This window comes from Heterodontus francisci, chromosome 10, assembly GCF_036365525.1.
Source record: "Heterodontus francisci isolate sHetFra1 chromosome 10, sHetFra1.hap1, whole genome shotgun sequence".
NCBI lineage: Eukaryota > Metazoa > Chordata > Chondrichthyes > Heterodontiformes > Heterodontidae > Heterodontus > Heterodontus francisci.
In genome coordinates, this window is record NC_090380.1 from 31,370,522 (window position 1) to 31,397,560 (window position 27,039).

Consider the following 27,039-nt stretch of genomic DNA (forward strand, 5'->3'; position numbering starts at 1 on the left):
CATTGACTCTCTGTCTATCTACTCAAAATTATCTGTTCTCACTTACAAATTCCTTTTGGAACTCATTCCCTACCCCTGCAAACCCCAAGGCCTTTACTCCCCCAACCCCCTGGCCACTTCCCTAATCCATTCCAGTATTGACTGCACAACCTTCAGCCATTTGGCTCAACTTTCTACAATACTCTCTCAAATTCTCTACCTTGCTATCCCCCTCTCTCCCTCCCAAAATCACCTGAACCAATCTCTTTGATCTTCCTTTCAATCGCGACTCTTAACCCATCTTCTCCCTCCTTCGCAGTTCTGGTCATTTTTGTTTCAAACTCTTTTTGGGACTTTTTCTTTTGGTTTGAAGACTTTGTGTAAGTTCTTGGTCTGAAGTATCTGTTTGTTTTATACAATTACTCTGGTATCTGCAGTTAGAAATAATTCTATGTGCTATAACTGGCCACTTTCATGTGGGTGAGGTTAATTGCAAAACTTCATCAAATCCTTAATGAACTGAAAGGTTACATTTTTGACCCAAATATTTCCACGTTTTTTACACTTTTATTTTGTATGATTTTAAACAGTTGGATTATTTGAATCTGTTTTAATCTGCAACCTAAATTATCTGTGTTTTCAAGGTTATGTTCACTGAAGAGGATGTGAAGTTTTACCTTGCAGAGTTGGCACTAGCTTTAGATCATCTACATAGTCTGGGAATTATCTACAGAGATCTAAAGCCAGAAAAGTAAGTTGTTTAGAATTTTCGACCTGTGGTGTGTTTTCATCGAGTACTTAATTACTCAAGTGCTGTGCAGGATATATTCTGTTCAGTGTTTTATGCATATTATAAATGACTGAAGCTAGTTTTTCCTTTTGGTTCTTCATTGAAATGCAGCTTGCAAGAACTGTTAACTTATTGAAGTTTCTTTTTTCAAATTAATTTTAAAAAGATCTGTAAACGAATAAAGTGTAATTACTTTCTTTCAGTATTTTGCTGGATCAAGAGGGCCATATTAAATTGACAGGTGAGTAAATATGTTAATATGGGTTTTGTCAGTTTTGCATTTCTGTGCTCAGCATGGGTTGGATACAGCATAAAAATTAATTCTAACTTGTCTGACTGGGATGTGACAATTTTTCAAGAATTTGGAGGAAAGAATGCTTTTAAAACTTCGGTTTTTAAAGAAAAGTGTCTTCACGTTTTATTTTAAAGGTCACAGATTGTAGGTGGGTAAAATGTTATTGAGCTAAGTTCTGGTGGTATTTCCCCATGGACTGTAAATTTGTTAACCTGTCTCGGGAGTCGATACACACCTTGCACCAATTGTGCTGGTGTATTATGGTCTCTTCTAGCTGTGAACATGGGCTGATGAAAGACAGACATGGAAAGTGAAGGCTTCAAAATGATGCAAGAGCACGCATTAGCCAGAATTGAAAGAATGTAGAAGGGTAATATGGAGGTACTTTGTTTTAAGTCAAACAAGACAATCCATTGAAGTGAAGAAGTGTAGCATGTTCAATGTTTTGTTGTACGCAAAGACGGGATGTATTGATTTTACATTGAGTTTGATCATAATTGTTGCTCTGAATATTCATTTGCTATTAAGTGAAATAACTTAACGATTTGTATCTGGCCTGGAATCACCAGATTTTTTCTTTGTGACTTCAGCTTTCACGATCTCCAACTCCTTCAGCTATACAAATCCCCCACCCACCCCCGAACTTGGGTTGCTCTGATTCTGGCCTCTTGTGTACTTCACACTTTGCCATTGACGACTAAATTTAGTTACAACAGGCTACTTGCTCTGGAATAGTCTCACTAAACCACTCCACTTCCCTCTCCAAGTGCAAGACCCTCCTTAAAATTCATCTCTTTGACCAAACCTTTGGTTGCCCCTGTTACTATTTTACTGATGCCTCTGTGAAGTGCTGTGGACTTTTTTCTACGTTAAAAGCACTGTAAAAATGAAAGTTATGTAGGGTTCATGAATGACAATACATTTCTGGCTAATAATTAGGAGTATTATACAACAGCTTACATTTATATAGCGCCTTTAACGTAAGGAAATGTAAGGACAGGTGACCAAAAGCTTAGAAGATGGCTACCGGCTGGTCAAGTCCCTAGAAACTCCTTACTGTGCTCCAGCATCCTTGACCATCTGTTGCTCTCCTTAACCCTCCCCCCCGCAGCCCCCCCACCATCCCCCACCCCCATCCCCTCCTCTTCCACTATTTAAGTTCTCCTAGCATTTTAGTCCTAACTGCTAGTTTAAACCGCCAGTGCCCATCCCTCAACCATGCTTGCTCTTTGCCTTAGTGAGCACTGGATCTTTTCTCAAATATGGTTTCCAAATTCCTGGACTTCTGCACATCAAGACTATGCTTCTGCGCTGCACAGTAACATTCAGCTGCAGTGTCTCTTGTCTGCTTCTCAGTTACATAAATTTTAAAGTACTTTTCCCCCACCACTCTCTTACTTGCTGACTAGCCCTACTGGTTTTTCGGCTTCAGCTACAGTCTGGATCCTGGCTAGAAATTCACTCTCCTGGGACAAAATACATTTCTCTGCCACTTCGGGATCTTGGTGACCTCCAACTTCACCACATTTTTTTTTCCTGCCTTGCAACCTATTCACAACTGGATCCTCATTTCCTTGGAAATAACTCCATCAGTGTGTCTACAATACTCTACCCTTCAAATAGTTTCTCGAGTTGCCTGCCACACCTGTCTCTGAATTTGAACAGTTCTTTGATGTTCCATGACAACTACATTCTACCTACATCAACTTTATTCCACCACGTGTTCTCTCACTTTAACCCTGGACTCCCAACTATTGTCTCCTCTCTCTTTCTTTCCTGTTTACTACCAGGATATGTGCAAGTTAATAATTGCCACATAATCAGGCCAATGTAACTTGTTTTCCTAAATGTACATTTTGACTGTTGCTCCGGACCGGACCATCACTTCTTCTATTTCCACTTTTTTTTAACTACTTTTCCCTTCATCCTTCCCAGACACCCCTCTTCTCCCCACCCCCCCCCCCCCCCCCCCCCTTAGTGTCATCATGACTGTTTTCATTTTTTCCCTCCCAAATCCCTATCCCAACCCTTCACTGTTCAACCTACCTACTTTCCTCCCACCATCTCAGGCTTGACTCCTCTTGGAATAGCCAACAGCTTTCCTCTGTCTCTCTCTTGACATCCTCTGAAGGGTCCATCAAGGCACTCATCACTGTCACCTTACAAGCAGCAACTTCAACTGCCTCATCCTGTTCTCTCACTGGATGTCCTGTTCAACGTGCCTGCAGTATGCTATACTTGCCAATCTCCTTCTCGTCAAACGCATCCCTCCCAGTGCTGACCTTGGACTCTCCCAGTGGATCATCTCTCTCCAGAATGTTTGTTCACTTGTGAACAAGGCTCTTGTCATCCATGAACTTATTGTGTATGATTGCATCAACATGATGGCCTTGACAGAAACCTGGTTGAGGGGAGATGATAACTTCCCCTCATGGAAGCCTCACCTCTTGCTATGCTTTCCATTGCTTGCCCTGCCCAGGTGGCGATGTGGCTCTTATCAAATTGCACCTTGGTCTGATACTTTCTCTTCCTTTTGAACATCTCAACTTGTTCCACCCCACTGTTAAAATCCTCATTCTCTACCATGCACCCGAGTACCATAAAAGTTTTGTCACTGAGCTAGCTTCACTGCTTTCTTCGGAAAGAGAAGCAGAGTTAACGTTTCGGGTCAGTGACCCTTCTTCGGGTCACTGACCCGAAACGTTAACTCTGCTTCTCTTTCCACAGATGCTGCCAGACCTGCTGAGTGATTCCAGCATTTCTTGTTTTTGTTTCAGATTTCCAGCATCCGCAGTATTTTGCTTTTATTTCACTGCTTTCTTCCCTGCTTTCTTCCCTCATTCTGTGAACTAAATGACCTCTCGTCCTTGGTGATTTCACCCTTCATCTCAATTCATCATGCCCTCACCTGAGTTCACCAGCTCTCCTGCCTTAATCTCTCCCTCCATCTTAACTTCCCAACCCATATTCATGGCCACCCCTTGACCTTGCCATCTCACGCTACTCCTATTGTCAATCGCAATAAGGCCATCTCTGATCACTTCCTTATATCGCTGTCCTTGCCCTTCCCAACCCTCCCTCCTTCTGTGTCGACCCTGAAAATAAATTTCTTTCAATTCACTTACAATTGCAGCTTCAAAATCCCAACTGTCTAGCTTTTGGCTCTCCATTCACCACAACATTTGTGCAGCTAACCAATCTGCTCAGTCGCACCCTCATCCCCACCTTGGATGCCTTGGCCACTGTTAAAATCATTACACTCTCACCATAGCTGTCTTCCATCCACCCCTCCCATATGGGCCTCATCTTTGTTCCCTTCAGTCTGAGCAACACAGACTTGAATGGATATCTGGACAACTGGTTTAGCTGTTCATCGCCAGATTTAACAGGACCACATATAGTAATGCCTGATTCTGCTCTCATCTGGTAAAAATGCTCAGGCTGCCAGGATCATACTGGAATGCAAAGATACTTTACTTTCTTTCCTACCTCCCCTAATGCTCCCTCTGAACCCATCTTCATGAGACACACCTCCTCCCTTGATTCTATGATTCTATTCCCACTACACAGCTGACGACCGAACTTCCCTTCCTGGTTTCCATGTTTACTGATATTGTTAACTGTTCTCTCTCCTCAGGTTCCTCCTCTCCCCCCGCCACCTCCACCCAAACTTCAAATCTGCTGTCATCGCTCCTTTCAAAAAAAAACAGCCTTGATCCCTCTGTCCTTACAAGCTACCACCCCAACTCCAACCTCTCTCTCCTCTCCAAGGTCCGAGAATGTGCTGTCGCCTCCTAAATCCATGCTCTTCTGAATTCCTCCAATCAGATTCCTGCCCATGCCAAAGTACTGAATCTGCACAAAATCACGAATGACACCCTATGTGACTGACAAAGATAAAAACTATCCTTGCTCTTCTTGACCTGTCTGCAGCTTTTAGATTAGATTTTTTTTTTAAGATTAGAGATACAGCACTGAAACAGGCCCTTCGGCCCACCGAGTCTGTGCCGAACATCAACCACCCATTTATACTAATCCTACACTAATCCCATATTGCTACCAAACATCCCCACCTGTCCCTATATTTCCCTACCACCTACCTACACTAGTGACAATTTATAATGGCCAATTTACCTATCAACCTGCAAGTCTTTTGGCTTGTGGGAGGAAACCGGAGCACCCGGAGAAAACCCACGCAGACACAGGGAGAACTTGCAAACTCCACGCAGGCAGTACCTGGAATCGAACCCGGGCCCCTGGAGCTGTGAGGCTGCGGTGCTAACCACTGCGCCACTGTGCCGCCCTATATGATTGACTGGACCTTCATCCACCAGTGCCTCTTTGTCCAGCTGGGTGGAACTGCTCTCACCTGGTTCCATTCTTATCTATCTAATCGTAATCAGGGAATCGCCTGCAATGGCTTCTCTTCCCAATCACACACCATTGCCTCTGGTATCCTCCAAGGTTCTGTCCTTGGCCCTCACCTATTTTTCATCTATGTGCAGCCCCCCTCAATGGCATCATTCAAAATGTCAGTTTCCACATGACGATCCCCAGCTCTACCTCACCACCACCTCGTTCAACTTCTCCATTATCTCTAAAACTGTAATACTGTTTATCTGACATCCAGTACTGGATGACCAGAAATTTCCGCCAATTAAATATTGGGAAGTCTGAAGCAACTGTTCCATTCTTACTGCAAATTCAATTCCCTAGCCACTGACTCCATCCCTTTCTTTGGCGACTATCTAACTTAACCAGACTTTGCAACCTGGGTATCATATTTGACCCCAAGATAAGCTTTCAAGCACACATGCATGCAATCCCTTGCCTATCCCTATCTCTGTAATCTCCTCCAACCCTTCCACTCTCATATCTATGCACCTCCAGTTCACCTTTTTAAGCATGCCCGATTTTAATTATTCCGCAGTTGGAGGTCATGCTTTCAGCTACTCGGGGCCTTAAGCTCTGGAATTCCCTCCTTAAAACTTTCCACCTCTCTTCCTTTCCTCGTAAGACACTGCTTAAAACTTAACTGTGACCAAACTTTGGTCATCTGCCCCAATATCTCCTTATGTGACTTGGTATCAAATTTTGTTTGATAAATCTCCTGTGCAGTGCCTTGGGACATTTTACTGTGTTAAAAATGCTATGTAAATACAAGTTGTCATCTGTATCAATGAGCGCCTTAAAGGATGAGGTGGACAGGTTTAGGGAGCGAATTCCAGAACTTGGGGGCTAGGCAACTGTAATAATACAAAACATGTTGTGTTTAGCCTAGCCAGTGGGTCGCCTGTTTTCACTTCGAATTCCTAATATTCTACAGAGTTCTCACCTTGCATCATTCATCAGGCCTGACTGTCTCACAGCGTTCTTTTATCTCCCTATTGCCCGAAAGGGATCAGAGATTTTCCAACAGTGGGTGTTTATCAATTGCTATAATGGGCTGACAAATTGCTTATTCTTTACAATCTTTTGAGAGAACGACCTGCATTAATGTAGTAACCTCCTTTCCTCTGAGTTTTTTCTTTTTATTTGTGTGAATGCACTTCCATTTTAAAAACTGTTGGAAAATCACAAAACATGACGTTTATAACAAGCATAATCCACATTTGTAAGTTGATATTTGTTCTAAATAGCCTAATGTTTATACAATGCAAGGTTATAAAGTACGACTTGAGTTTGAATTTAAAGAAAATATTGAATATTTACATCACTGAGCCATTTCTTAGCATTCTTACTCCACCTGAGTTTCTGCCCTGAAGAATGTTTCCACACTTTTAGGGATAATGCTGTTGCAATCCTTAAAGGATTAATTTTCAGGATTGTTAGTAGTGTACTTGAGTAATAAGCATCTTTGGCCATTGTGTAATTTGCTCTGTAGGTAAACTGGATGATATATTTTGGGAACTTCAAATTAAAATCTCCTAATAGACTTTGAAGGAATAGCCAAATCAAACTTAGAATTATTCCTCTGATGTGCTCATCCCTTTAACCTCTTTCCCTCAACCCCACCCCCCTTTCCAACTCCCCTTCTCAAAAGTGTAATCGTCATTTTTTTACATGTCAGTATGTTGAATCTTGGACTTTATGTAAATGTGCCCATTTAATTTTTTGTTTATAATCCATTGCTTTTAGTAAAAAAAGATAACAGAGGGGAGTCTGCTTGTATTTATAGCATCTGGTTACCTTTTTCATTTTTCTTTAACTTTTCTGTGTAAACTCACCTTTGTGGGTTCAGTAGTCTTCCCTTGGTCATCAGAAGTCATAAAATAGTTGTGCAAGCATTTATCTGATTCAGGTAATTGAAATAACATGAATTCTAAAGCAAATTCTTTTAACATTAGATTTTGGGTTGAGCAAAGAGTCTATTGATCATGAGAAGAAAGCTTATTCCTTTTGTGGTACAGTGGAGTACATGGCGCCAGAGGTAGTCAACCGAAGGGGTCACACTCAGAGTGCTGACTGGTGGTCTTTTGGTGTTCTAATGGTAAGCTTTTTTTAAAAACACATCCACATTAGACTCTATTTGTCGCATGGAAATATGTTCTTGTAAATTATTCACTCAATTATTTTCTCTCAAGCATGGAGTACATTTGGTTCACTCCATTTTTTTTTAAAGTGGTGGGGAACCTAGTTTACAGTTACAAGTACTCAACACAGCTTATTTTCTGGAACACATTTATTTCTTTAGTTCCCCCTCTGTTCAAAAGTTTGTGTATCATTTCTATTGTTTCTTTTTAATTTTCTGCATCAAATTTTTGGGTTGGCTTTTGTATGACCTTGACATTTACCTTTGCCAGATTTCAAAATTGTATATTTTATAACCAAGTGCTTTCAGGGTGCTGATCATGCCCCTACTATTCTCAAGATATGGACCTGAACTAGCAGCATTCACTGCTCAGACTGTCTGGATGATAGGAGCAGAAAGTTGCAAAATGTTTAACTGAGTGGGCAAAAATGTGACCGATAGAGTACAGTGTGGGGAAGTGTGAGGCTATTCACTTTGAACTCGAAGACAGATCAGAAATTGTAAGAAAGTAGGAACTGTAGAAGAGCAGAGGTTTGTGGGTTGATGTAAAGAAATCACTAAAGATGAGTGGTGAGGTACAAAATATTTTTTTAGAAAGGCCAATGGAATATTAGTCTTTATCTCAAAAGGACTGGAATACAAAAGTGAAGTTATGCTGCCATATAAAGCATTGGTTTGACTGCATCTTGGGTGCTACGTTAATTCTGGCCACCACATCACCTCACGAAGGAAATATTAGCCTTGGAGTGGTTGCAGCTCGGATTCATTAGAATGAAACTGGGGTTTAAAGGGTTAAGTTATGAGGACATGTTGCATAGACTATATTTGTAATTCCCTTGAATATAGAAGATTTAGGGGTGATCATCTTGACTTGTCTAAGAGGATTAAAGGTAGATAGAGAGAAACTATTTCCTCTGATGGGAGAGCCCAGAACAAGGGGGCATAATAACATTGAATCTAGGCTGCTCAGGGTGATGTGAAGTGCTTCACACAAAGGTTAGTGGAAATATGGAACGCCGTTTCCCCAAAAAACTGAGGCTTGGTCAATAGAAAATTTCAAAATTAAGATTGACAGATTTTTGATACGGGTATTAAGGGGTAAATGGAGTTGTGATGCAGATCAGCCATGTTCTAATAGAAGGGCTTATCAGGCTCGAGGGGATGAATGGCTAACTCGCAATCCTATGCTTCAGTACAGTGAAGATTCCAGTGGACACTGACAACGGTTTTAAACTATCTGTCCCAAGACTACTTGAGCTCTCCACTTGTGTTTTAGGCAGATCTCCCTTGACTGTAATGCTTCTCTGAGGTATTGATCCCCATAAATGGTATTACAAGCTGTAATTTCTAACCTGGAAAGGCTGTCCATGTTCCTATATTTCTGCCATCATCTTCCAGTGAAGGTGTTGAACTTTCTTGTGTTTGATCTTGTTTGTTGATAAGGTTACTGCACTTCGATGAACCATTTGGTACTTCATTTTGGATTTCAGAGTACAAGGTAGTAGAAATCTGCCTTTTCCATGCACCAGTTATGTGTGCCCTCCTTTAGCAGTAGGAGGAAATAGATCTGACTATTTTCCTCCAGTTCGATCTTGGAAAATCATAGCAAATGATCTCTGATTTATGTCTCCAGGAAGCAGATGGATTTTTTATTTGGGAACTTAAGACAGTGAAAAGGGCTTGGATGGCATCGAACTATTTTTATTTAACTCATACAGGATGTCTTCCATTAGCCCAGTCCTATTAGCTAGTGCCAGTGGCTGCTACTTTGGGATATAATGAACTACAAGTTTATTTTAAATGAATTGTATACCTAAAGGAGAATTTTAAAGGAGCTATGTCCTATCATTCAAATCATCGATTACTTGTATCTAATTTGCTAGTCTGACAAGATCCTGCTTGAGGAGTGTAATTTTCTAAATGCTCAATGCTTCAACGACTGGTGATTTTTTATTGGTACTTTGCTAGAATTTTTCTGTGATTGGATAATGTACTTCGTTTAACAACAGTAAAAAAAAATTATGGAAAAATTGATTTGTAATTAAAAGCAGCTATGCTACAGTAGATGCTTGGAATAAGCATGACAGTGATTCTTTCAGTCAAACTATGCTGCATTTCTAGTATATTTCTCTTTAAATATAATGTTGGTCAAGTGTGTCAGGTTTATTTGTAACTCCTTCAATTTCTTCAGAAATGGTGCTTGAGTAAAATTCTGATTTGTACATTTTCTCTCTAGTTTGAGATGCTTACAGGCACCTTGCCCTTTCAAGGAAAGGACAGAAAGGAAACTATGACAATGATCCTGAAGTAAGTAGTAAATAATTCAATATATTTGTTTCAGTAAATGCTGTATTTTTTAATGCCAAATTGTTCTTCAAAATATTTTCTGCAAAGTAAAGTTTCTTTCTGTTTGTACTTTTTCTTGCAGAGCAAAATTGGGAATGCCACAGTTTTTAAGTCCAGACTCCCAAAGTCTATTGCGAATGCTTTTCAAACGCAACCCTGGAAACAGGCTAGGTATTTATGCTATTACCACATGATAATTCAACATTGTGCAGGCAGTCTGTGATATTTTGATGTATATTTTTCAGTGCAACTGTTTTTCTCAAACAATGTAAAGCCAAACAGTTTTCATAATATGGGTAGGGCAAATTAAGATCTTGGATGAAAAGTTTTTTTTTTAAAAAGTGTTTCATAGAATTATACAGCACAGAAGGAGGCAATTTGACCTATCATGCCTATGTTGGCTCTCTAAGTTACCAGTTAGTCCCAATCCCCTGCTGTTTTCCCCATTCTGTTGCAACATTTTATTTTAAGTAGAGATCCAAATCCCTTTTGAAATTTACTATTAAATATGCTTCCACTACCCTTTCAGGCAATGTATTCCAGATCATAACTCACTCTGTAAATAAAAATTCTTTTCTCCCCTGACTTTTTTTGCCAATTATTTTAAATCCATGTCCTCTGGTTACCAATCCTCCTGCCAATGGAAATAGCTTATCATTAATTCTATCTAAATACTTTACTTGGAAAGGTCGTGGAAACTGATTCATAAATATTTTAAGTAGGATGAGGAACTTACAGGAATACAGACATATAAAGCAGGAGTGTGGGACTAAGCATGACTGCTCTTTCAAAGAGCCAATACAGGAGCAGCTAGCTGAATGGCCTTATTCTGTGCTGTAAGTTTTTAAGATTCTATAATCTGTGATGGGTAGACATTGAGCATAATGATCTTGCATTCAAGTAACTGGCCTGATTTGAATACAGCTAACTAGTGTTCAGAAATGGAAGGTTTTTCAGACGCTCTGGCTGGCAAAATTTGTCAGTGACTCTCTGCTAATGTAGTGCACGTTACCACCTTTAATGGTCATACTTTCTATGTGATACTGAACAAGAATGGCATGACAAGTAGTGATTCCTTAATTAAGGGCCAGTGCATGATGGCATTAGTGTGACTTAATGTTTAATATTCGTGAGGAAGGAAGAAAAATATTCTAGTAGAAATTGCCCTTTATTTCCTCCTCATTAACTTTTAGAATGAAAGTTCTCCATTATACTCATGAATGATTGGGGCTGTATGGTGTTATGGGGTCGGGGAGATGCTATGGAGAGGTGTGGCTGGGTTGGTGAGGCAAAAGATCACAAATAAACCCCACGGTTTTATTACATTGCCAGGAGCTGGTCCAGATGGTGTTGAAGAAATTAAGAGACATTCTTTCTTTTCCACTATTGATTGGAATGTAAGTATTGTTAGGCAATTATATTTCAAACCACATTTCTTGGGCAGGATTTTAAAACATGATTTTTTTTTTCTAATTTAATATGAAATCATTTATTTTGTATACACAACTACATTTTTCCAAAATAAATCTTAGATGCATGTACAGAATTGCATTGAGGTTTTCTGATATTCAAAATGAGCTGTCAGTGTTCCCTTTTTATGTTCTGTAACAGAAGACTTTTAGGAAGGAGCCTTTTCAAACTCTTAAATATTAATCCAACTTTGGAATTTTCTTTTAGTTCCATTCTTCTGCAAAGTTACTCCTTGCACAGTTCATATTGGCAAATAAATATGTATTTACTGCTTATTTCAGAAATTGTGCAGAAGAGAAATACAGCCACCTTTCAAACCTGCAATTGGTAGACCAGAGGATACTTTCTATTTTGATCCAGAGTTTACAGCAAAAACACCAAAAGGTAACTTTATGAAAATTAATTGTAAATCTAAGTACCTAATCCTTAGCAACATGTCAAGTTGTCAATTCAACTTCTGATACACTGCTGCTTTGAAGAACACTCCATACAGCATGATTGAAGCCTGCAAAGCCTACTGTCACTTTTTGTCCAGTAGCTGTTTTGATTTGCATGTGGTGTGGGCGGGGTGTGTTAGTCAACCAGCAAGAGGTGACCAACTCCTCCAATTAAAGATCCACACCTTTTGAAGATGCACTCAATGTGTGCTATAAATAGCTGCAGTGTGTGAAATGTGTATTGATTTAAATGCAATTGTAGTTGCATTGATATGAAAATGGTCCACTTGAAGTTTATTGACTATTGTAATGTGGTGGTTAGATTCCCCTGGTATTCCACCCAGTGCCAATGCTCATCAGCTCTTTCGTGGATTCAGTTTTGTGGCTATTACCTCAGAGGAAGAACCCCAGGCCATGCAAACATCTGCACATCCAGTTATACAGGTAAGAAAACAAATGAATATATGTTAAATCAAAGTTTTCCACCAATGGTTCATTGAAAGCTTATATCCTAAATTGCACTTACACTTGCATGAATATTGGCGAATGAGACCATAAATCCCATTTCAGCCCTAATTGTTGCTCCACATCTGATTCTTTGGGAATTACTTTATAATAAATATATAATAATTTGTTTTATTTTGTATTGTATTATTGGCTTCTCTGTATCATGGTGCAAATGCAGTGCCAAAAACAATTCAATCACAGATAATGGCCAGCTTGTTTTGATATATTCGAGTCAGAGTCATTTATGACACACAAGGAGGCCATTTGGCCCATCGGGCCTATTCGGCCCATCAAGTCAATCCTGGCTCTCCACGGAGCTATGCAGTCAGTCCGACTCCTTGGCTCGATCCATATAGCCCTGCAAGTCTCTTTCTGTCAGGTGGATATCCAACTTCCTCTTGAAGTCAGTGATCGTCTCTGCTTCCACCACCATTGTGGGCAGCGGGTTCCAGGTCCTTACCACCTGCTGCGTAAAAAAAAAAATGCTTCCTCATATTCCCTCTTCATCTTTTGCCCAAAACATTCAATCTGTGTCCCCTAGTCTGAGTACCATTTGTTAATGGTAACGGTTTTTCCATGTCTAACTTATCTAAGCCTCTCTCAATCTTGTACACTTCTATTAAATCTCCCTTGTTCTAAGGAGAACAAACCCAGCTTTTCCACCCTAACCTTGTAACTAAAATCCTCCATCCCTCGAGCCATTCTGATAAATCTCCCCTCTATTAGCTGCAGAGTATAAATGCCATGTCCGATCAGGTAACTGAGATTTAAGTTATATGTATGTTGCGAAAGTACTTCCATTTTTTGTTAAATTTTGAGGATTTGTGTTTTAAAACTGAAGATTCCATAGATGCTGGACTTTGTTTTTTAAAAGAATTCATCTGAAGGTCTTTTTGTACTTGGTTTGTAAACAGCCTTTTACTGGAAGTCACCTGTCTTCTGGTAAGTACCCAGCGGGGACTTTTTGACCTGGGAAAGATGTTTACTGAGAAGTGACGGGTCAAGATTTATAGAGGTCAGGAGGCTTGACTCTTGAGATTGTTTTGGTTTTGCTTTGGGCAGTGTGTTAAGGTGTGGACAGTTGTTTTGAGAGGACTAAAAAAAAAAAATCAACCTACTAAGGCAAATACCCCAGCTCGGCTTTTCCCATCTCTTTGAAAAGCCTTCCAGCTTTTCTATCACTTTGAGAAGCAGTAGAAGTGGGTGTAAGAAATAGAGAAATTGAGGCTGCATTCCTCCTGAAAGACCTGCCAGAAAACCCTGTTGCCGCATTTCTCCTGGAAAGCCTGCCAAACTGATCTTCAATATTGCCTGAAAAGAACTGTTCTAGAAAGATCCCGGTGATAGCTGTCTACGCGTATTGGGATGCCAGAATAAAGGGACAACTGGCATCTTTCCACATTTTTTTTCTTTGAGAATTAGTAAGCATTTGGCCAAAGTATTTTGTGTTTTTTTTTTTGTGATAGCTCTCTAAAGAGAAAATCTCTCGGTTAACTTACGTGTGTAAAAAGGGAGCTTTCATGTTTCAGTCTGTGTTGCTGCTTTGCTTTATTACTGGTTAAGTCTTGATTTATAATAAACTGATAATTTTGTTTATTAAAGAAACCTGATTGGTGTATTTTATTCTGGGATAAAGGGTAGAGTATATGATTGACTGCATCGGTAACTGGAACACATTTTAGAAAGTATATGTGGTGACTTGTGAAGAAGTGGAACAAGAAAAAACCGTGCACTCCTCCTGCCTCGGTCATAACACTTAATTGGGGCCTCTATGTGGGAAACCCAACGCCGATGACGTACAATTGTAAGTAGGGTAATAAAAAAATTAAAAAGAGGAAAAGTAAAAAAAAAAAGCAGGTTCCTTGTGCATTAGAGTAAAGTTTACACTACTAGAATGTCTTTGTCAGTTGCTACGACCTGAGTGATTTGATAAATTTAACCAAGGCTAGGCTAAAGGATTTGGCAAAATTGTTGGTGTTGGGGTTAAAACCAGGGGCTAAGAAAGCAGACATAATTGAAGAAATAGCACACCATTTGAAATTGGAAGAAGAAAAAGGAGAACCAGATGGTAGTGCAGTTAAATTAGTCAAAACTCAGTTACAGATGTAGCAGCTTGAGCTTGAACAGGAAAAAGAGATGAAGAAACTTGAACTACAATTTCAAAGCAAAAGAGAAGGAAGAGAATTCGAATTTAAAAAAGATGGAACTAAGACAAAAGGGTGGCCTTGACTCTAGTGAAAGTTCTTGTGAGGAAAGATCTGATTCCAGCCCAGGGCCCAGTGGAGAGCTGTTTAAATTTATACAAGTGCTCCTGAGGTTTGAGGAAAGGGACGTAGAGGCATTTTTCATTTCTTTTGAAAGGATAGCCAGATAAATGAAGTGATCAAAGCAAAGCTGGACACTGCTTATGCAAAGGTTGATGGGCAAAGCTCGAGCTTTATGCCATGATTTCTGAGGAGGCTTTTGCAGATTGAGGTGGCAGAAAATGCTATTCTTGCTGCTTATGCGCGGTCCCTGAAGCATACCAGAAGAAATTTCAGATCCTCCAGAGACAGTCTGGGCAAACTTGTATAGAATTTGAGAGGGTAAAACAAATTAATTTTGAACGTTGGATGTGGGCACTAAAAGTAAAGGCCACATATGAGGCCCTAAGGGAATTAATTCTCCTGGAAGAATTTAAAAATTCACCCCCTCCGTTAGCACTAAGTTTCAGCAGACAGACAGCGTAAATCGCTGATGATTACAAGTTTGTTTACAAGCCTTTGTCCGTCACCTCCACAAACCCGAGAAGGATAGAAGGTGGGAGGGTGAAAGAAAGACACGTAGCTGGGACAGGAAGGGACAGCTGGGAGCACTCCGGAATCTCCTGCTCAGCCAGAAAGGAAGATGCTGAGGGTGGAAGTGAGATCCGCAAGCCTAAGTGTAACCATTGTCACAAGGTGAGACATCTTCGAGCAGAATGCTGGAAGTTGCGGGGTAAACCCATGGGACTTATTGGGGTACGCAAGGCCAATGCTGAGAAAGGGACTCTGACCAAGAGTATTACGTACCAGATTGTAGCTCTGACTGTAGCTGTAAGGCCAAATACAAAAACCACAGAGTGTGGGGGACGTGAACAAGGTACCTGAAGGTTATAAGGAATTCTTGTCAAACTGAGAAATAACTCCTTATTCCTCAAGTGAGGCAGGTAAACCTATAGCTACACTTGGGGATACAGGAGCAACTCAAACTGGGGGGTGCGGTGGGGGAAGCATAACTTTTCCACCAGAGCACATTGAATGCCAAGATTTTAGCGAATGGTATCGGCGGGGTGTATATACCCATACCTTTGTATCGGGTGCACCTAGAGTGTGACCTAATGTCTGGAACGTTAACTGTAGGAGTTGTCCATAGTTTGCCAGTAGATGGAGTTGACTTACTCCTGAGGAATTATTTGGCGGGAGCAAAGGTAGTAACTTCTCCAGTAGTCATGGAAAGACCAAGTGAAGTCAGAGAGACATAACAGTTGCAGGAAAAGGTTCCAGGAATTTTTTTCTTCATGTTTAGTAATCCAAGCAATGGCTAAACAAGTTCCATTGGCAGAGGTAAAGTTGGCACCACAGACAGACAGCTGAATATCTGAAACTTTCTTTGGGGATTTGGATAATCCGAAGGGAATGTTCAGTAAATCTTCTCTGATCAAAGCTCAGCAAGCTGATCCAGCTTTAAATGAAGTGGCACAATCGGCTCTAATGGAAGCTGAGGCAAAGGGAGTTCCAGGAAGTTACTATATTAAAAATAGGGTTCTGATGAGGAAGTGGAGACCTCTTCACAGACCTGCGGATGAAGATCACCAGATAGTGGAACTGCCCAAGTATCGCCGGGAAATATTCAGAATAGTGCATGAAATTCCTATGGCGCGATGTGGAGTCCGGAAGTCCCAATCATGTATAAATCTACATTTTACAGGCCAGGTCTTCCTAAAGACGTGATGCGGTTTTGTAAAAACATGCCATACATGCCACAACCTGCCAAAAAACCGGCACCTCTAATTCCCAAATCAGTTTTTGGGGAACCATTTAGTAGAAGGTGTAAGTAGACTGTGTAGGACCTTTACTGAAAACAAAAGTGGGACACCAATATATACTCACTGTCATGGATATGGCTACTCGGGTCCCAATTTCTGCTAAGGTAGTGGTAGAGATGTTAACCCAGTTCTTCACTAAATATGGATTACCGATTGAGCTTCAGTTGGATCAAGGTTCCAGTTTTATGTCTAAAATTTTTCAGTAGGTTATGGGTAATTTGGGTATAGCACAGTTGAAATCTTCAGCATACCACCCACAGATACAGGGAGCTTTAGAAAGATACCATCAGGGCATACGGTCATGAATATCCCCATGATCAGGATAAAGGGCTAGAATTTCTTCTGTTTGCTATAAGGGATTCACCTAATGAGTCTACCGGTTTTAGTCCTTCTGAATTAGTTTATGGACATAAGAGGTCCTCTAAAACTGATTAAAGAAAAGATTTTGGAACACACACAAATCTTCTGTGCTAGATTATGTATCTGTGTTCCGGGAGCGGATCACAAGAGCCTGCAAATTGGCTCAGGAACAGTTTAAAGTTTTCCAAACAACCATGTAATGGGCAGACAAGCATGCCAAGACCCGAACATTTCAACCAGGGAATGAGGTGTCAGTATTACTGCCTTTACAGGGTGAACTGCTGAAAGCACGGTTGTGGTCCATATAAAGCGGTCAAGCGAATTGGTAAAGTAAATTATTTGATCGACACCCCAGATCGCCAGAAAAAGAATAGACTGTGTTAGATCAATATGTTGAAACAGTATCATCTCCGGGAGGAGGATAAGCAAGCACAGGTATGTCAGGTAGTAGGGACAGAAAGGATGAAAGGTATAGTGAGGATGAAGCAGAAGGAGTCCTAGATAATTCTCAAATTGAACAACCACCTATCCGGTTAGCTAATACTGAATGGTTAGGGAGATTGGGCACTATGCTTTCATATTTAGATGCAGAACAATGAGAAGACCTAACTAGGCTACTCACGGCAGTTAAAGGAGACTGTAGGGACAAGCCAGGATGTACAACTTTAGCTATACATGATGTGGATGTAGGGGAATCCTTTCTTCTAAAACAGCAATCTTATTGCTTAAGTCCTGAGAAACAGGCCCAGGTAAAAGCAGAAATCCAATACATGCTGGTAAATCACCCAGTTGAATCCAGTCAAAGCAGCTGGATTTCCCCAATGGTGTTGGAGCCTGAACCTGATGGTTCAACTAGATTTTGAATGGACTACAGAAAGGTTAATGCAGTAACAAAGGCAGACTACTACCCAATTCCTTGCTTGGAAGACTGTTGACAGAGTGGGCAGTGCCATGTTTCTTACAAAAATAGATTTGTTAAAAGGATACTGGCGGTTCCTTTAACACGCCGAGCCAAGGAAATATCGGCCTTTGTCACACCAGACGATCTTTTCTAACGCCAAGTGATGCCATTTGGGCTAAAAAAAAAAAAATGCCCCAGCAACTTTACAGAGACTAATGAACCAAGTGGTAGCCAGTGTTCCTAACTGTGGTTTACCCTGATGTGCTGGTATACAGTGACACTTGCAAGGACTACTTGGAACAACTAGAGGCTGTGTTTAGAAAATTACAGTTGGCTGATTTAGTAATAAACCTTGCCAAAAGTGTCTTTGCAAAAGCAAGGGTAACTTACCTCGGCCAGAGAGTAGGGCGAGGACAAGTGTTGCCAAGAACAGTAAAAGTACAAACATTGGTGGAGTTCCCTACCCCTAAGATTAAGTGAGAAATCAGGAGGTTTTGGGGGATGTGTGGTTTCTACTGCAAGTTTATACCAAATTTTAGTACTATAGCTGCTCCACTGACAGATTTGCTACATGAAATGAAAACCAAGGTAGTGTGGTCAGGGGGGTGTCAAGCATCTTTTGAGAAACTGAAAGCCATTTTGATTAATGAACCAGTGTTGGCTGCTCCAAGTTTCACTAAGCCCTTCAGGGTAGCAATTGATGCTAGTGACCTGGGGTCATGCAGTCCTGTTACAAGATGATGAATTAGGTATAGAAAGGCCAGTAGGATACTTTTCCAAAAAGCTAAATCGACAACAAAAAAGATATTCAACAGTGCAAAAAGAAACCCTAGGCTTATTACTAGCACTTAATCGTTTTGAGGTTTATGTCCGCCGCGATTAGAGAGACACTGGTACATACTGATCATAACCCCCTAGCCTTTGTGGAAAAATTCAAAAACCAGAATGCCAGACTATTCCGATGGAGTTTATTATTGCACCCTTATCACTTAAAGATTGTCCACATTGCGGGGAAAAAATAATGTAATTGTAGATGCTTCATCTAGGATTTAACTTTGCTTTGAGTTATCTGAGTGCAAAGATGGTACAAAGCAGAAACAAAAACAAGAAATGCTGGAATCACTCAGCAGGTCTGGCAGCATCTGTGGAAAGAGAAGCAGAGTTAACGTTTCGGGTCAGTGACCCTTCTTCGGAACTGACAAATATTAGAAAAGTCACAGATTATAAACAAGTGAGGTGGGGGTGGGGCAAGAGATAACAAAGGAGAAGGTGCAGATTGGACCAGGCCACATAGCTGACCAAAAGGTCACGGAGCAAAGGCAAACAATATGTTGATGGTGTGTTGAAAGACAAAGCATTAGTACAGATTAGGTGTGAATACACTGAATATTGAACAGCAGCAAGTGCAAACCTGAAGAAAAACAACCTGAAAAAAACAGTGGGTAAGCAAACTGAACAAACTAAGATGAAATGAAATAAATGCAAAAAAAATTGTAAAAAATGTAAAAAGGAATGTAAAAAAAAAGGAAGAAAAAATAACTAAAAATGAAAGTAAAATGGGGGGCTGTCATGCTCTGAAATTATTGAACTCAATGTTCAGTCCGGCAGGCTGTAGTGTGCCTAATCGGTAGATGAGATGCTGTTCCTCGAGCTTGCGTTGATGTTCACTTGAACACTACAGCAATCCCAGGACAGAGATGTGAGCATGAGAGCAGGGGGGAGTGTTGAAATGGCAAGCAACCGGAAGCTCAGGGTCCTGCTTGCGGACTGAGCGGAGATGTTCCGCAAAGCGGTCACCCAGTCTGCGCTTGGTCTCCCCAATGTAGAGGAGACCACACTGTGAGCAGCGAATACAGTATACTACATTGAAAGAAGTACAAGTAAATCGCTGCTTCACCTGAAAGGAGTGTTTGGGGCCTGGGATAGTGAGGAGAGGGGAGGTAAATGGGCAGGTATTACACCTCCTGCGATTGCAGGGGAAGGTGCCCTGGGACGGGGATGAGGTGGTGGGGGTAATGGAGGAGTGGACCAGGGTGTCGCAGAGGGAACGATCCCTTCGGAATGCTGACAGGGGAAGGGAGGGGAAGATGCGACTCGTAGTGGCATCACGCTGGAGGTGGCGGAAATGGCGGAAGATGATCCTTTGGATATGGAGGCTGGTGGGATGAAAAGTGAGGACAAGGGGAACCCTGTCACGGTTCTGGGAGGGAGGGGAAGGGGTGAGGGTAGAGGTGCGGGGAATGGGTCGGACACGGTTGAGGGCCCTGTCAACCACAGTGGGGGGAAATCCTCGGTTGAGGAAAAAGGAGGTCATATCAGAAGCACCGTCATGGAAGGTAGCTTCATCAGAGCAGATGCGTCGGAGACGGAGAAACTGGGAGAATGGAATGGAGTCCTTACAGGAGGTAGGGTGTGAAGAAGTGTAGTCGAGGTAGCTGTGGGAGTCAGTGGGCTTATAATGGATATTGGTAGACAACCTATCCCCAGAGATGGAGACAGAGAAGTCGAGGAAGGGAAGGGAAGTGTCAGAGATGGACCATGTAAAGGTGAGAGAAGGGTGGAAATTGGAAGCAAAGTTGATAAAGTTTTCTAGTTCGGGGCGGGAGCAGGAAACTGCACCGATACAGTCATCAATGTACCGGAAAAAGAGTTGGGGGAGGGGGCCTGAGTAGGACTGGAACAAAGAATGCTGGACATATCCCACAAAAAGACAGGCATAACTAGGACCCATGCGGGTACCCATAGCGACACCTTTTACTTGAAGGAAGTGCATGGAGTTGAAGGAGAAGTTGTTCAATGTGAGAACAAGTTCAGCCAGGCGGAGGAGGGTGGTGGTGGATGGGGACTGGTTGGGCCTCTGTTCCAGGAAGAAGCGGAGAGCCCTCAAACCATCCTGGTGGGGGATGGAGGTGTAGAGCGATTGGACGTCCATAGTGAAGAGGAGGCGGTTGGGACCAGGAAACTGGAAATTGTCAAAATGACGTAGGGCGTCAGAAGAGTCACGGATGTAGGTGGGAAGAGACTGGACCAGCGGAGAAAAGGTAGAGTCTAGATAGGAAGAAATAAGTTCAGTGGGGCAGGAGCAGGCTGACACAATGGGTCTGCCGGGACAGTCCCGTTTGTGGATTTTGGGAAGGAGGTAGAAGCGGGCTGTCCGGGGTTGTGGGACTATGAGGTTGGAAGCCGTAGAGGGAAGATCTCCAGAGGAGATGAGGTCAGTGACAGTCCTTTGGACGGTGGCTTGATGTTCGGTGGTGGGGTCATGGTCCAGAGGGAGGTAGGAAGAGGTGTCTGTGAGTTGGCGTTGAGCTTCTGCAAGGTAGAGGTCGGTACGCCATACAACAACAGCACCACCCTTGTCTGCAGGTTTGATGACCACGTCGGGGTTAGACCTGAGAGAACGGAGTGCCTCAAGGGTGCAGTTTCCTGCTCCCGCCCCGAACTAGAAAACTTTATCAACTTTGCTTCCAGTTTCCACCCTTCTCTCACCTTTACATGGTCCATCTCTGACACTTCCCTTCCCTTCCTCGACTTCTCTGTCTCCATCTCTGGGGATAGGTTGTCTACCAATATCCATTATAAGCCCACTGACTCCCACAGCTACCTCGACTACACTTCTTCACACCCTACCTCCTGTAAGGACTCCATTCCATTCTCCCAGTTTCTCCGTCTCCGACGCATCTGCTCTGATGAAGCTACCTTCCATGACTGTGCTTCTGATATGACCTCCTTTTTCCTCAACCGAGGATTTCCCCCCACTGTGGTTGACAGGGCCCTCAACCGTGTCCGACCCATTCCCCGCACCTCTACCCTCACCCCTTCCCCTCCCTCCCAGAACCGTGACAGGGTTCCCCTTGTCCTCACTTTTCATCCCACCAGCCTCCATATCCAAAGGATCATCTTCCGCCATTTCCGCCACCTCCAGCGTGATGCCACTACCAGTCGCATCTTCCCCTCCCTTCCCCTGTCAGCATTCCGAAGGGATCGTTCCCTCTGCGACACCCTGGTCCACTCCTCCATTACCCCCACCACCTCGTCCCCGTCCCAGGGCACCTTCCCCTGCAATCGCAGGAGGTGTAATACCTGCCCATTTACCTCCCCTCTCCTCACTATCCCAGGCCCCAAACACTCCTTTCAGGTGAAGCAGCGATTTACTTGTACTTCTTTCAATGTAGTATACTGTATTCGCTGCTCACAGTGTGGTCTCCTCTACATTGGGGAGACCAAGCGCAGACTGGGTGACCGCTTTGCGGAACATCTCCGCTCAGTCCGCAAGCAGGACCCTGAGCTTCCGGTTGCTTGCCATTTCAACACTCCCCCCTGCTCTCATGCTCACATCTCTGTCCTGGGATTGCTGCAGTGTTCCAGTGAACATCAACGCAAGCTCGAGGAACAGCATCTCATCTACCGGTTAGGCACACTACAGCGTGCCGGACTGAACATTGAGTTCAATAATTTCAGAGCATGACTGCCCCCCATTTTACTTTCATTTTTAGTTATTTTTTCTTTTTTTTTTACATTCCTTTTTACATTTTTTACAATTTGTTTTTTGCATTTATTTCATTTCATTTTAGTTTGTTCAGTTTGCTTACCCACTGTTTTTTTCAGGTCGTTTTTCTTCAGGTTTGCACTTGCTGCTGTTCAATATTCAGTGTATTCACACCTAATCTGTACTAATGCTTTGTCTTTCAACACACCATCAACATATTGTTTGCCTTTGCTCCGTGACCTTTTGGTCAGCTATGTGGCCTGGTCCAATCTGCACCTTCTCCTTTGTTATCTCTTGCCCCACCCCCACCTCACTTGTTTATAATCTGTGACTTTTCTAATATTTGTCAGTTCCGAAGAAGAGTCACTGACCCGAAACGTTAACTCTGCTTCTCTTTCCACAGATGCTGCCAGACCTGCTGAGTGATTCCAGCATTTCTTGTTTTTGTTTCAGATTTCCAGCATCTGCAGTATTTTGCTTTTATTTTAGTGGTACAAAGCAGAACTGTTAGCTACGGGTAAAGAGTGAATGAGAATGAATGTGTAAATCTGTTTTAATATTTTTCATTTTCTAGTTTATTTTCTCCACTCCTTGTAATGAAACACATTTAAAAATGGCGTTTCATTCCTCCAAGGATAGAAGTGTTACGAAAGTACTTCCATTTTTTGTTAAATTTTGAGGACTTGTGTTTTAAAACCGAAAAGGATTCCATAGATGCTGGATTTTGTTTTGAAAAAGAGGCCATCGGAAGGTTTTTTGGACTTGGTTTGTAAATAACCCTTACTGGAAGTCACCTGTCTTTAGTTAAGTACACAGTGGGGACTTTTTGACCTGGGAAAGATGTTTTTAGAGAAGTGACAGGTCAAGATTTATGGAGGGTCAGGAGTCTTGACTCTAGAGATATTGGGCTGAATTTTACCAGCGGTGAGCTTCTAAAAGTGCGTGGCACATGCACGAGACATGCGCCGTGGAACTGCCGCGATACTTTGTGCGGCGGCTCAGTAACATGGAGGGGGTGGGCGCTTCGTCCTTGGCAACGGCGTCTGACACCACCACGCAGACGCCGGTGCCATTTTTAAAGGGCTTCAAGCCCTGACAGGTAATTTAAATTTTTATAGAGTACTGCACGTTGAATTTAAATTTAAATAATTAAAGATCGAAGCCCCTCTTCCACACCCCCAATGACCAACCAAGATATTTATTTCCCTCTCCCCACCTACAAAACCTTTTTGCCGGTCCTGATCTTTCACCCCCAAACCCCTTCCCACCATCCTCTCAGCCTATCGTAACAGTTTTCCCTGCTTGTCCCATCACTTTGAGAAGCTCTTAGAAGCGAGTGTAAGAAATAGAGAAATTGGTGCTGCATTCCTCCTGAAAGGCCTACCAGAAAGCCCTGATGCTGCATTTCTCCTGGAAAGCCTGCCAAACTGATCTTCAACGTCACCTGGAAAGAATGGTTTTAGTATGATCCCAGTGACAGCTGTCTACACGTATTTGGGACGCCAGAATAAAGGGACACCTGACATCTTTCCACATTTTTTCTATAAGAATTAGCAAGTATTTGGCCAAAGTATTTTTATTTTTGTAACAGAGCTCTAAAGAGCAAATCTCTAATTTCAGTTAACCTCTGTGTGCGTGTGTGTTTTTAAAAAGGGAACTTTCATGTTTCAATCTGTTGATGCTTTACTTTTTTACTGGTTAAGTCTTGTTTTATAATGTTTTTTTTTTTTGTTTATTAAAGAAACCTGGTTGGTGTATTTTATTCTGGGATAAAGGGGTAGAGTATATGATTGACCGCATCGGTAACTGGGTAAACATTTTTAAAAACATTGTGGTGACCTGTGGAGAAGTGGAATGAGAAAAGACTATGCACTCCTTCTGCCTCAGTTGTAACAATGTTTGATTGGCTGTGCCTTCTGTTTGGCTTTTTAAAATTTCCATTTGTCATTTAAAAATTATTTCTCTGCTTCAAAAAAACAAGGTAATTGCTCTGAAGCCATCAGAGAAAGATGGACCAGAGAGAAAATCTGGGTGTTAGCAGCTAACCATAGAGGTTAACCAGGGAACATGTAGCACCTGTAAATCTAGCATGCCTTCTGTTCACTTATCCATTGACTATTTAATCTGTTTTTATAGCCTAAGTCAGAGTCTGCTGATGTAACCCTTCAAGGCAGAGTAAATACGAGGGCACAGTATAGCCTGTAAGCCAGAAAACGATGAAGATTGTTTTCAATTCACTTTTATGGCTTGATTTTTTTTTTAAAAAAATCAATACCAATACCATTTAAACTTGATTAGGATTACAATTTCAACAAAATGTAATGACCAAGTCCTTGTAAGTTACTTGTAAATGGGAATTTTCAGTCTTTTTTAAATGGACCTATGGTAAATGTTCTAAATTTTCTTTTTACTGGGTGGACTACAAACCCTTTAAGCAATATTGTTGTCCATGGGCAGCTTATATTTTAAAAGTCACTGAACTTTCACGAAATTGTGAATGGCTTGTTTATTTCAATGTGCGAGACATTCCAGATTGCACAGCAGCCGCAAGCGCACACCTTAGAGGGAACATTTCTCCTCTTCCACTGGTCCTAATCACCCCCTCTCAAAGGTCCCACTCCACTTTCACTTCTGACTGGTCCTATTCCGCCTCTCCCCTAACAGGTCGCATTGTACTTCTCATGTCCCAATCCACTTCTCCTGTAACTGGTTGCATTCTTCCTCTCCTTCATCCCTTTATATCTCTTCTCCAATCTGTCCCATTCTGCCTCTCCTCACATTCCACACCTGTACTGTTAACTCTTGTGTCAGGAAAGTAGAGAAAGGAGAGTAGATGAAATATGAAAGCGGTGAGGATGCACACACCTTGAATGTCTGGACTTGATGATAAACAATTTTAAAATCCATTCATCTTGCCAAACAGTAAAATGAAACTTGCATAATTTGGTGTCTCATCCATTATCTATTAATCTAGACCGCTTCAGTTAACCCAAACAAAAGCAAAATACTGTGGATGCTGGAAATACTTAGCGGGTCTGGCAGCATCTGTCGAGAGAAAAACAGCGTTAACATTTCAGGTCGATGACCTTTCATTAGAACTGTTCTGATTGTACCTTATCATTTATTTTTTGTTAGTAAAGGGTATTAAGGGTTACAGAGCTAAAGTAGGTAGATGGAGTTGAGATACAGATTGGTCATTATCTAATTGGCTGTAGAGGCTAGAGGGACTGGTTGACCTACTCCTGTTCCTGTGTTCTTTAGGCTGTTGCAATCCTCTTCGCCTATGTTTTTATCATTTGTTGCAGCAACAACTTGCATTTATGTATAATATTTCTTTTTTTAAATATAAATTAGAGGTAAGTAAGGGAAACTGACTGACAAATGCAGGGTTCTCACAGGGCCAGAGTCAGTGAAGAGAATATGTGGAAGATGGCATAAGGCTAAAGAGATTAAGCACACTGTTATGATAATGTTGCTTTTCCAACTAACCCATGGTAAAATGAACTAAATAATGCGTGGTTCCTGTTCAGAGTTTTTACAAATTATCTAAACTTTCATGACCGTTTTACTTCACTAAGCAGAAAGCAGAATTTGCTGATGTAAGTTTGGTGACTGACTTCAAACTTCTTTTGCAGTTGCACAGAACCAGTATTCAGTTTGTAGACAATTATGACCTGAAAGAGGACATTGGCGTGGGTTCTTACTCAATCTGCAAGCGATGTGTAAACAAATCTTCTAACATGGATTATGCTGTCAAGGTAGGCACCTCCTTTCATGCATTTACTATTTTTACAGAACAAGTCATGTGTGACTTAGGGTGATTCCAATAGTAATTGCTGCAGACTGAAGAGTACCTTTTGAAGTGAATCTTGTTTTAGATGTCTGTTTCTGAACACAACTGCGAAGATAGGAAAACCGCTTTCAGTTTGAGTGTAAAGTTTTGGATAAGTTTATGAAGGCTGAAAATTTTCAATTCTAGCCAGGACAGCACTGGAATAGTCAAATCAGAAGTAACAATGGTATGAATAAGGGTTTCGTTAGCAAATGGGCTGAGGTTGGGTCAGAGGTGGGAGTAGACAGGCCTTGTGATGGAGAGAATATGGAGTGGGAAACTCAAGTCGTGGTCAAATAGGATGCTAAGGCTATAAACTATCTGTTATGGCCTGAAATGATGGGCAGGGTAGGAATGGAATCAGTGACGAGTATGGACTATTTAGTGATTGCCCTCTTATTGTACTGAAATAATTTCTGACTTGTGTTTTACAGTTGTGTCCATTTCATAAATCTTTTATTCCTCCTCTGCCATTGTTTAAAATTATTTCTTAATATTCTCGTCTCTGTCCCAAAGTGCTGCCACATCTTTTTCTGAAGGATTTATAACATTCAATTTTTTTCATTCTTGAGATGAGTGACATTTATTGATTATCCCTCGTTGCCTTGAGCAGGTGGTGGGCTTTCTCCTTGAACTGCTGTAGTCCTGTGGTGATTGTGCTCCCTAGGTGACAGCTGGGCATTTTCATGATTTTGGTCCAGTGGTGATGAGTCAGAATTGTGCATGACTTTACTCAGTAGAATAATAGAAATCTCTAGAAAATCAGTATGTATAAGAACTAGCTAATCTTCATGTTTCACTGTGGAACCTTATCCCAAGTTCACACAAGACATATTGCATTCCCGTTCTTCTAAAGAATACTTAAAGTGCAAGCAGTGTCACGTTCCAGTTGGCTATGTGGTCGAGTTATCAGGTATAGGGAAGGGGAAGCCTGGTATGTTGCTGCTGTTAATTTTGCTTTGGCTTTATTCAATATAGCTCCAATCATGCAATTACTGTTTCACTGTGGCATTTATAGATTAAGTATTTGTATAC

General features: G+C 41.6%; 1 protein-coding gene across 6 annotated transcripts in view; it reads left to right on the plus strand.

Moving 5' to 3' along the window:
* LOC137374375 (ribosomal protein S6 kinase alpha-3) overlaps nt 1–27,039 on the plus strand; it is a 139,440-nt gene that overhangs the window by 91,524 nt on the left and 20,877 nt on the right. For all 6 annotated transcript variants that reach the window (XM_068040377.1, XM_068040373.1, XM_068040375.1 and 3 more), the window contains 9 exons: nt 624–730; nt 973–1,010; nt 7,412–7,554; nt 9,833–9,903; nt 10,025–10,113; nt 11,275–11,339; nt 11,694–11,796; nt 12,172–12,293; nt 25,808–25,930. In XM_068040377.1, the coding sequence (XP_067896478.1) occupies nt 624–730; nt 973–1,010; nt 7,412–7,554; nt 9,833–9,903; nt 10,025–10,113; nt 11,275–11,339; nt 11,694–11,796; nt 12,172–12,293; nt 25,808–25,930 (861 nt within the window). The remainder of the gene's footprint in view (nt 1–623; nt 731–972; nt 1,011–7,411; nt 7,555–9,832; nt 9,904–10,024; nt 10,114–11,274; nt 11,340–11,693; nt 11,797–12,171; nt 12,294–25,807; nt 25,931–27,039) is intronic.